General features: G+C 38.3%; 1 protein-coding gene across 1 annotated transcript in view; it reads left to right on the forward strand.

Moving 5' to 3' along the window:
- Positions 1 to 414: 414 nt before the first annotated feature.
- Positions 415 to 11195, forward strand: part of LOC106940495 (metal transporter CNNM4-like) — a 22574-nt gene continuing 11793 nt past the window's right edge. Inside the window, exons 1-4 of the mRNA XM_015023253.1 lie at positions 415 to 499; positions 1400 to 1543; positions 1666 to 1800; positions 4457 to 4626. Of these exons, the coding sequence (XP_014878739.1) occupies positions 415 to 499; positions 1400 to 1543; positions 1666 to 1800; positions 4457 to 4626 (534 nt within the window). The remainder of the gene's footprint in view (positions 500 to 1399; positions 1544 to 1665; positions 1801 to 4456; positions 4627 to 11195) is intronic.

The raw sequence follows: 11195 nt of genomic DNA on the forward strand, positions 1-11195 counted from the left end.
ATTGAGACAGTATTGTTTGTCTCAATATTGTCAATAACAATATAATACCGTTATATGTTCAAGTAATTTAACGGTAATAATGGCATAATAATTCAAAGACACTCTGAGATCAACAAACTTTAAATTCTAATGAATATTTAACACTGGAAGTGGAAGATGTTTTAAATATCCAAAATAAATAAACACAAATTCTCTGTAAGCAAAATATCCTTAAAAAATGGCTTTTTGAGACCAGAACACCCAACTTAAGACTTCCATACAATTAGAAATTATTAGGCTGGTTTTATTTTATCAGGCCATTAATTGATTTACTGTGACAGGCCTAGGAATGAGTTTTATTCTTTCTAATTTAATCTCATATGTTGTGTAAATCCAGGATCCTCTCCATCCAGAGATCGGTCCACTGTGTCATAAATGATTCAGGATCTACTGGGTCGGCTCGGCACCGCCGCCGGCTGCCACCTGCTCTCTGGAAAGCGTCTCGGCGTGGCGTTTTACAGTAACTAGTGAGGTCAAAGTTCAGCCCAACTGCAACACTGAGCTCACATTAACAGGCTATTTGTGGCGCAGGGAGCGAGCTGATGCAGGAGCAGAGAGGTTATCGCATATCAGCCTCTGACAGTGTGGCAGCAACAGACCCGGATCACTGCAGGAGGAATGTTCATATCTATGATTATCATGTCATAAAGGAGGGGAAATTGTACTTTATGTGGTTAAACCAGAAAATCTAATTATATTTTATGTTATATAATTTATCTAATTTTTCCACTGTAGTTGAAACAAAAAATGTGTGGGTTGATAAACAGCGTGAGTCAGTGTTTGATCTGTTACACATAGATCTAGATCTATTACACATAGATCTAGATCTGTTACACATAGATCTAGATCTGTTACACATAGATCTAGATCTAATCTGGTGATTGTTTTTTTAATAAGTGATTGATAATTGGATATCATAAGGTGATTAATAGAAGAGTTTCTTATTCAGAATTTGAACCAGGTGAAACTAAAACTTTGACACTTGAGAAAAACAGTTTTCCTTATCTTAATGCAAAATGTATGTAGTGTTTTTATATCTTTTTTATAAAAGTTATCTGTTACTACTCTGAGTATATTATTGTTTCAGTTAACTGACTGTTTTTCGTCCTTATAGTTAATAATGAATAAATCACTAAACTCGTTTGGTGGTTTCAGCTGATCGATTGGCTCCATTTCCTTAGTTTTGGGTGAAAATAAGATTGGAACATTGAAGCTGTAAACCAGAACCAGGCATTTTAATAATCGGTGATCAGCCAGAAAACTACAATCAGTTCACTCCTAATTTTAATGACTTGTGTGAAAAGAGTTTGTATTCAGATATTTTCATCCTGATTTGGTTGGGCGGCTCTGTGTCCTGCAGGAAAGTCCCACCTTGCCATCGTCCAGAAGGTGAACAACGAGGGCGAGGGAGATCCGTTCTACGAGGTGTTGGGGTTGGTCACTCTAGAAGACGTGATCGAGGAGATAATTAAATCAGAGATTCTGGATGAATCTGACATGTACAGTAGGTTTCTGTCATTACCAATATTTTCATTTTTTATTTAAATGCCAAATTACTATAAATCGTAGAATGTTTAAGAGGATATTCTATAGCTCTGTAAACTGTTTGTTTGTGTCACTTCTCAGCTGACAATCGCACCAGGAGGAAAGTTGCACCTGATAAGAACAAGAGAGACTTTTCTGCCTTCAAACACGAGAGCGAATCGAAGGTGAAGATCTCTCCTCAGCTGCTGCTGGCCGCGCATCGCTTCCTGGCCACAGGTGAGGACGAACCGGGAAACTGACACCATGCTGCTCTGTCACATCACACTCCTCTTTTACTGCTGTGTCATATACTCACTGGAAAATTTAGAAAAATTCAACCTCTAACTTGAGTTCATTTATGAAGTTTGCACCAGTATCTGAGGTTTATTGTCGGCCAACAGCAATCCAATACAGAACAATTCTGGTGAATTGTCTTAAAAGGTTTCTGTCTTTAAATACAGACATATCTGGATCAGGAATGTATTGATAACTCTGTAACACTGCAGCACATTTAAATAAACCACTGGCTTCAGAAGTTTGGCCAGACATGTAAACACAACTTTAATTTATTCAGTCAGTTAGGAGTATAGCAGCCAATGTAAAATTAATAATAATAAATGAAACTGACAAAAACAAACTGATTACCTCGGTCAAACATGTAAAACTAAACAGCAGCAAATATTCAGATGGAAAAATGAAAAATAAAATATAAAGCATAGAATTAGACCGAATAGATCTGCCCTTATGGATCAGGAACTTTGTTAAATATTGGGACTGATGCAGATAATATCAGATCAGTGCATCTCTGGTTAGAGCACATGGCTCTTATCAACTCTTTATGGTATCAGTATGTTTAACAAAAACATAAAAAACAAAGTAGCCTCTGCCAGAAAGCTGACGGCCCACCAGACAGCGCCTAGTTATCTGCATTATATATTTTATTTAAGATAAAGGACAACTATTTCTTCCCATTAATTTTTTCTCCTCACTAGATAAGTACACTTTACTTACAGGTTGGATCTTTCTAAATGTTTCCAACATCAGTTATTATTCCATGTTAAAACATCTGTTTATTTGATTGACTTTTACTCGTACATGTAGCAGTAAATTGTGTTTTTAGACAGTAAAACTCGTATAATTAGGTCGTTGTTGATTGATTGACTGTAATCAGACGGCAGTGAAGATATTTACGCCTGATGAAGATGTTTGTTTGTATCAACCAGCTCACCACAAACTCGGCTCTGCTTCTGCCGTCTCAGATCACTTGAGTGTGTGTTGCAATCTGTCGGGTTAGCATGTGTGTTAGCTGATACGCTCTGCCGCAAACTGCTACACGCACATGGCATGAGCTAGCACTTCCTCCCTCACACAAAGCTCCCAGGCAGGTTGCATAACATTAGCTTCTGGTGACTTTATTGCAGATTTTGCTCTCATGATGATTCCTTCGTTGTGAGGAAACCGAATCTTTTCACAGTTTCTCTCCAAAACAAAATACTAGCTTTATTTTTTTGTCTTTTAATTTAACAATAATAATCTTCAATCTCAAATCTCCTTGTCATAAATGTGATGTTAATGACTCATCACATTCTTATAGAGACAAAGTAAATGCAGATTTTAGACATTTTACATCTTGTTTATGATGATAAACAGAACAAATATACAAATAAAATTTTTTCCAGTCGTGTGAATTTGTAGACACTCGTGGGAGGGGGCTGACCTGACATGTGAAACCAGAAAGATGAGTGTTTGTTTGAAGAAGCAGTCAGCCATACATCACCTGGCTCTGCGTCTCCGCCCGAGCTTTGCTCCAAGCTCGGGCGGAGACCCGGCCCTTACGGCTGAACGCCGATTGCAACAGTCCGACTTCTGACGGTTGAGAAATCTGTGTCAGCTGAAAACATTTCTGATCTGCAAATAACATGAAGCACAAACAAATGTGCTTTAAAAAAAAGGTAAATATTAGAGCAGTTTGGGTTGAAAATTATTGTAAACAATTACAATAACTGACAGAAGGGAAACCAGAAAAAAAGAGATAAATAAATGTAACACAATAAACCAACTAAATGACTTGGTTTTAAAAGAAAAGTTACTTTTAAAATTCTGCTAGACCTTCAGATTTATGAGAAAAAACATAAAATCTCTTCAGCTGCTATCCTAAAATATGCTGTACATCTATAAAACAGCCTAGAGGTGAAATCTGGGAGCTTTTGCTGTTAGCCTGAATGTCAGATTTGTTGCATTCGGTCCCATTAGTTTTTAAACGATAAAGGACTTTAACCTGACACTGCAGTGACAGCGATCACTTATTAATAATCACAAAATAAACATCAAGCCTGAAAACAAAACACTGTAACAGACTGCATGTTCTGTATGCGAAACGTTTGTGTGTTTGTTGGCGTTGAATCCTGATACATTTGGTGCCGTTGTTGTCAGTTGCTATGGCAACCAGGCTGTGTGTAGAGCGACAGAGAGAACGAGACAAATTGAAGATAATGAGTGGTCTGTGTTGTTCTTCAACAGTTTTTCTGTTATTTTTCCTGTTGTTGTGGCACTAAATATAAAACACATCTCCAGATTTTATTTTAACAGAATTATTCTAATGCAACGAGTAAAAGAATCGTCTTTTTGCCCTCCAGAGATGTGCGCATGCGCAAAATTTCTGGATGTAGATAATAACATTTAACATGTTTACACAGATAATTACCTGAAAGCAAAACAACAAAAGAAACTATTAAAACGTGGAGTTGGTGTGTTCAGTGGTTATTCTCTTCACTTCTAAGAAATGAATTTTGTTCTCATCTATTCTTCCACACGCAATGCACTGCAACATCTTAATTAAATCGTCTGAGTATCTCTTCATCCTAAAAAACTAACCTTTTTGTTTTTTTTGCAGAAGTGAGCTTGTTCAGTCCCTCTCAGATCTCTGACAAGGTGCTGCTGCGGATCCTCCGCTATCCTGATGTCATCCAGGAGATCAAGTTCAACGAAAGCGACAAGCGATCGCATCGTCACTACATCTATCAGAGAGGCAAGGCGGTCGACTACTTCATCCTCATCCTGCAGGTGAGCAGCCGTTTGGACTGAAAAATGGAGAACATTCACTTTGGTCCGTCCGCTTTAGATGCTGTTTATGATTCTTTGTTGTTTCTTTTCTGTGCCTGATTCTATTTTGAGACGCTCCAGTCAGTTTTTTACTGGCAGACACCATCCTGTTTCCTCTGAAGTCTGACCTGGCAATACCAGTTTTCTCTGTTTTATAAGGGGTTGCATGTTTGTTAGCATGAGAAGTAATTGTTATAAAATGATTTACAAATGAGGAAACGGTGATTTTCCTCTATGTGTCATAGAACATGACGCACTAACCTTTACTTCTCTTTCCTCATGTCCCAAAGCAGCTGCTTGTTGTTGGGGTCCAGACATGTGGAATGAGATGCTGTTATTTTCCAGGTCCGATGCAGATAAAAACAAGCATCTTAAAGTAAACCTGTTCGACTCAGAGTGTTAAAATAATCTGATATGAGCAGGAATCCTGCCTGTGTTTAATTTATTTATATTATAGCATATTTCAGAAACAAGCAGCACCAAAGTGCTGCACCAAGACAAGAACACAATAGAATAAATCGACACGTTTCTAGCAGTTATTAATCAACTCCAGACAGATTTAAAGGAACTCAGTGTTTCGGTTGTTTTGCAGTTTTCTGGAGGTTTGTTCCAGAGTTGTGGTGTATGGATGTTTGTTTAAGCTGAATGCTGTTTTTTATTGTCTTTAATTAAAAAAGGACTCAGTGGTCTGATGCTGTAGATCCAGAAATGCTTTGCAAATGTTTTTTTTGTCAACTTTGACAAGTAAAATTGGATAAAATTATCGAGTCAAAGCAGCTGGAATCTGAATATCAGGTCAAAAAGTTGTCGGATTGCTGAAACGGTTGAGGTAACCTGGAAGGATTGTGTTCCCATGTGAAGTAATGACCAGTTATCATCTCTGAATGTAATTGTAGCTGCTGTCCACTAATTGACCTCTTGTCACTTTAAATACCTGCCGTCATTCATGTTTTGGGAGACTCTTCCCCGTCCTGCTCGTTTCCAGTCTGTGGACTGAGCAGAAAACTCTGCGCTGCTCCTCCAGTCCTGCTGGATCCAGTCAGCGCCTGTGAGCTGTAATCCCAGCGCTCCATGCAGAGTCGCTTCCCACACTTCGTCTTGGTTTTCTGCTCCCAAACAGTCATTATGGACCGCACACGTAGCGTAATCCTCCGACACCTTTCTGGGAGTTTCTGTTTGAGTTCTGGCTTCAGTTTAAATTCTTTCTTCACTTTACTCTCTGTTGGTTTCCCAAAGCTAACGAGGCCGATGTAGCAGGTGTGGAGCTTCAAACCCGTTTCCTCCAGTTTGCTTCGATACACAGAAAACGATCAGTTATCTCTAGATGTTTGCTGCGCATTGCAAATGTATTCACTCCCTCTAACACGTTAATACTGATAACAAAGTTCTCGATCCACTGGGAGGTTGCTTCACTTACAACATGAGAAGAATGTCGTGTTCAATAATTATTCAATAATTTTTTACTTAAAACAAGCTCCTATATCTTGCTGAAAAGTCACTTGTAAGTTAATTATTTCTTATTTCAAGTGTGCAAAGATATTTATACCAGAAACTAGACCAAAAACAGATGGTAAGATTCAGTGTTTTTGCTGTCAGGTGTGAACCAACTTCTGATTCTGATTTCTGTTTTAAGGCCAGATTCCTGTTTAATTAGTCAAAATGGAGTAAAAGCTTCAACATCTACTGGACCATCAGGTGTGAAAACACTTTTAAGCTTAAATATCAACATTAGTTGATCTATATTTTCTTAGGGGTGCACTGATTGCAGTTTTCTGGCCGATCACCGATCTTTACAGAGCTTGACCGGCCGATTCAGATTTTGACCAATGCAGATTTTTTTTGCTTTTATTTTTTGGTATGAAAAAATAATTTTCACATTAAAGTATCGACCGATCTCTGATTTATTGGTGCATCCTTCATTTTTTCTATTACTGTATGTAAACAGAAAAGGAAACACCAGTCTGTAAATTAGTTCACATTTCTTCTTCTTCAGTTTCTTTTATCGGCTTTCTGAACAGTTTCTCTGTGTGTGTGTGTGTGTGTGTGTGTTGTGGGCAGGGATGATCACCGTCAGCAGACTGGATGTTTGTTTATGACCACACTGATTCATGTCTCCATATTCATGCTCTCAGGTTCTCACAGAGCAGCTGCTCTGTTCAGAGTCACATTTCTGCTGCATTCAAGGAATTTTCTCCTCTTAAATGGGAAAATCCCTGGATTACAAGCAGACTCCTTTTTCCCCTCCAAAGACGACGAACCTCTATCTATTGTTACATCTGTCATCGTTTTGCTTCACATGTTTTCCTTCAGCATTCCTTAAAAAGGCAAATGTGGACGAGTGTTTTTAAATAAAGTGCGTCTGCTAGTTCTTCCTGTTGTGAACCAGAGACGGAAAATTGATTCCTTGGAGGATAAGAAATATTCCTCGACAAAAAAGGAAATATTTCCACTCTGTGATTCAGTTTGCTGAGTCATGGCATTACGTTCCGATGTTAGAGTGAATCACTGATTTTTAAAACGGGTTTGTTACAAACCACTAAACTCTGAGGTTTAGTCACATGTTAACGCAGATTTAACGCCAGCTGAGTGTTTCAGCCTGGTGCAGGGAAGAAACCCCTCGCTGGCTTTGTTATAAGTTATTAACAGCCTGCAGCAGAGAGTCCTCCAGCCTCTGCAGGGGTTCATCTCTCAGCTTCACACACACACACACACACACACACACACACACACACCCACACGGAGCTTCCTCAGACAGCTTGGTTCCACATTACCTCATCCTGCTTTGTGCTGTTTTTATCTGCATTAGTTCACACACTGAATAACTGCTCCCGTAGGACGGCTGCTTCTCAGTGCTCTCATTGGTTATTGTAAAGATGACAACCTTACTCATCCAGAGCTCTCTGCTCCTTCACCGCATTCCAGCCAAAACTAACCCTGAAATTTGGCAGTGATAGTATCTGAATTAAAGTTTCATCTTATTTTGGAGAATCACATCAGCTGCGTTTTCATTACAAATATGCTCAAATCTTTGTCTATACTCTGCTAATGCAAATACGGTGTTTCCAATAAATAAAAATCATGGATGTAAACAGCTGCAGCAGATATATTCATGATTCAACCAATCAGAGCTCTGCTCTTTGGGAGCCGCTACGTAAGCGAAATTATAGTCGGCCATTTTACTTTATAGCTACAGAACGCCTCAAGTTTCTTAATCTTTTTCGGAAAAGTCAGTTAAAGCGAGCATAAAGACATTTTTACAGAGTTGAGGAAATAATTGTACATTTTGTTGTTTCCATTAAACATTTCTAATGCAATGCTTCAAAAGTTTCAGTTAATATTTAACTTCATTTCTAAACATGATGGTGTATTCGTGGTTTTTCTCAGTTATAGATTTTAGGACTTGGATGTTAAAATGAACCACAGAATCAGTGAATAATCTGTAGATAAATAAAGTTGTAATCTAGTGGAATTAGGCTTATTTTAATCTCTGAGGACTTTGTGAACCTCCTCACCTCTTTTCTTTTACTCCATGTTGAGCTTCCCTCCTGCAGCTCACACTTTATTAAACTTTCCCAAACTCCACCTTCACAGTCTATTCTTTATTTTTAACCTTTCTTGCAGTCACAGATTTTCTTTCTTTTCTGTTAAGCATGATTGATCACCAGGGCCACAAAGAGGCCAGTGGTGTAAACCTGCAAGGACATCAGCCATTATGTTTGCTCATGTGGTGGATAAGAACCTGGGCAGGAACAAACATTTCTCCATCGGGTCGTTTATGACTCCTAATGCTGCATGTCGACCTTTAGCCAACACCCACCTGCAGGTTCAGGGCTCTAAGCGCCGCTCTGACCTCCACTTTGAACCTGAAGCTCCATTACTGCACAGAGAGATGGGAATATTATTTCTTACTGTTTGGTTCATAATATATGTTCATAAATTATAACCAATTTACAGTTTCCTGTCTGTAAGTTTTAGACATTTGGTTCAGAATCTTCTGACACTTTCCCAGGTTGGTCATAAAAATCTACAACCTGACAATATAAAGTGATTAATGGTAAATTAAAACATTGGTTTTCAGGTCTTAAAATGCTTTTTGTCACACTTAGAGCAGGAGTAAACATTTGATGGGTGGGACAGAGGAAAGGCCTCAGTGACCCTCTGGCTGATGAAGTCACAGTAATAACTGCTGCATCTTGACGTGTTATCTGCATGTTTAGGTGCCGTGAATGAAAGGCTGGCCTGGGAGTGCTCACTTGACTGGTCCTCAGGTTTCAAGCTGCTTGCTTTGCCACACCTGCTGTTAGTCATTTGTTTTGCATGAGGCTTGGAGACTAAAGAGAACCAAAGGTCATGGTGAAGTGGAGGTAAAGAGCGCTTGTTAGAAATGAACCTGCACTGGGATGGTGTTAGTTCTTGTGCTGTATTTGTTGCTGCCCTTGGCCTGGATTTTCTTGGAAAAGAGGTTTTTAATCTCGGCGGGTTTTTTATTCTGGTTAAATAAAGGTTAAATATTTACGGCTGGAAGGTTAAACCTGCTGTTTCAGCTCTTGTTTTGTTTGCTTTGTTTCCATTGTGTTTTTTATTTACTCTCCATTTTATTCCTCTTTACAGTCAGATTGAGTCATTTTGACCAGGTTTGTAGTTAAACAAATGGTTTTGAATTATTAAGTCATCATAACATCATTTACCAGCTTTTATTTTGCAGATGGACAGATTAATATTTCAACATGCTTTTGTTGGTGCTGGTAACTTTGTCTGTTTTGGCTCCACTGGATGTTTTGTTCTGACCTTGAGTAAATTTGTCCCACATTAATAACCAAACACTCAGAGGTCTGTCATGAGTTCTTGCTGCTGTAAATTCAAATAAACTCACATTAGGAATGAGGCATCACCTTAGATTATCGAAAAATTACACAAACAAATCCTGAATAAGATTTGATCATCTTAATAGTTGAATAAATTTATCCAAATCCTGACATGAACATGGCTGTCAGTCTGTTTACAGTCTATTGAAAAGGGAGAACATGAATACTTTTGGTTGTGGATGTCACTTGTGCGTCAGATTTACGGGCGTACCAGAAACATGACGATACAAATATTTAAAAATAAAAAATAAAACGTGATTTATTGCATTGATTTTTAACGCGTTAAAATCTGTAATAAATTAATCAAAATTAAAGCGTTAAAGTTCAAATGTCAAACATACTTTAATATACTTTAATACACACAAAGGAAACATTATCGGCACTCGCAGAAAGTAACGTTTACGGTTTATCTTCTCCTGGGGGGTCAGCCAGTCAGTGGGTTGGAAAATGAACGGAGCTCCTGGATTAGCTGGAAGACATTTTAAATATCCAAAATAAATAAACAAAACAACAGAAAAAGCAAATTAAATGAATTTAGAAACTTCTTAAAACAAAATTGTCCTTCAAAAAAAGTTCTAGTTCAGACCAAAGCAGACTGAAGACTTTTATCTTCCAGTTTTGGGTAGAAAATGAGAAGAAAGAAAGGAAAGCAATAAATAATGGAAATGGAAAGTATTGAGCTTGTTTTAATTTACCATGTGATTTTGATGTAAAGGTTGTCAGGTGATTCCTGCAACTTAAAGGCAGGAATTATTGACCTTTTGCTTTAAAATATAATGTAAATATATTGAACATTTGGCCACTGGGTGCTCAGGAGTCGCTCCTGCTGTGTGTGAATAATTGATAAAGGTTAGACTATTTTAAAAATGCCTACTGGCTTTCTGTGTTCAAATCTCACAGACTGATGAGACTTTATTCTGGATTTCAACACCAGCAGACAGGATAAACCCTCTGTAGCTGTGAGTCCCGGTCTGGAGGAACTGGTTTTACTGGAGCGCCTCTGGAGCAGAGCGCGAGTCGTTTTGTGGCACGCCTGCATGGCCGGTCCAGCCCTGAGCACGTGTTGCAGTGAAAACATGACCTCAGCTGATGATCACGCTCTCAGTCAGCCGCATGTCAAACATTAAGTCATGTTTCAGTTGCTCTGATGAGCTGCAAGCAGCAGAGAAACGTGGATGTTTTTATTTTCTGTGCTTCTGGTTGATTTAATAATAAATCATTACAGCCAGTGAACATCTGCTCATGTTTTCCTTCTGATGACTCGGTGGCTTCCAGATGATAAATCATCTCTGCAGGAGGTGTAAACCTAATCAGTTTAGACATAAAACACAGATTTTTCAAATTTTTTGCACTGAGGATTAAAAGCATTTAGCTCAGGAGCCAGCAGTGTGGTGTGTCTGGTTTTAGGTCAGCTTAGAAAAACCCTTCGGCGTGTCGCATTTCTTACACTTTTACCTGGACAAACATGATCCACCGCCGTAAATAACAGCCACCAAAACATCTGAAGCATGTCAGAGTTCACACGAGGTCAGAGTGGAAACAAAAGTCTTTCGCCAGATTACCAGGATGGCAGTGTGTGTGTGTGTATATATATATATATATATATATATATATATATATATATATATATATATATATATATATATATATATATATATATATATA

This window comes from Poecilia latipinna, unplaced genomic scaffold, assembly GCF_001443285.1.
Source record: "Poecilia latipinna isolate Pla-1442-1.1 unplaced genomic scaffold, P_latipinna-1.0 Scaffold3251, whole genome shotgun sequence".
In the NCBI taxonomy this organism is placed as follows: Eukaryota; Metazoa; Chordata; class Actinopteri; order Cyprinodontiformes; family Poeciliidae; genus Poecilia; species Poecilia latipinna.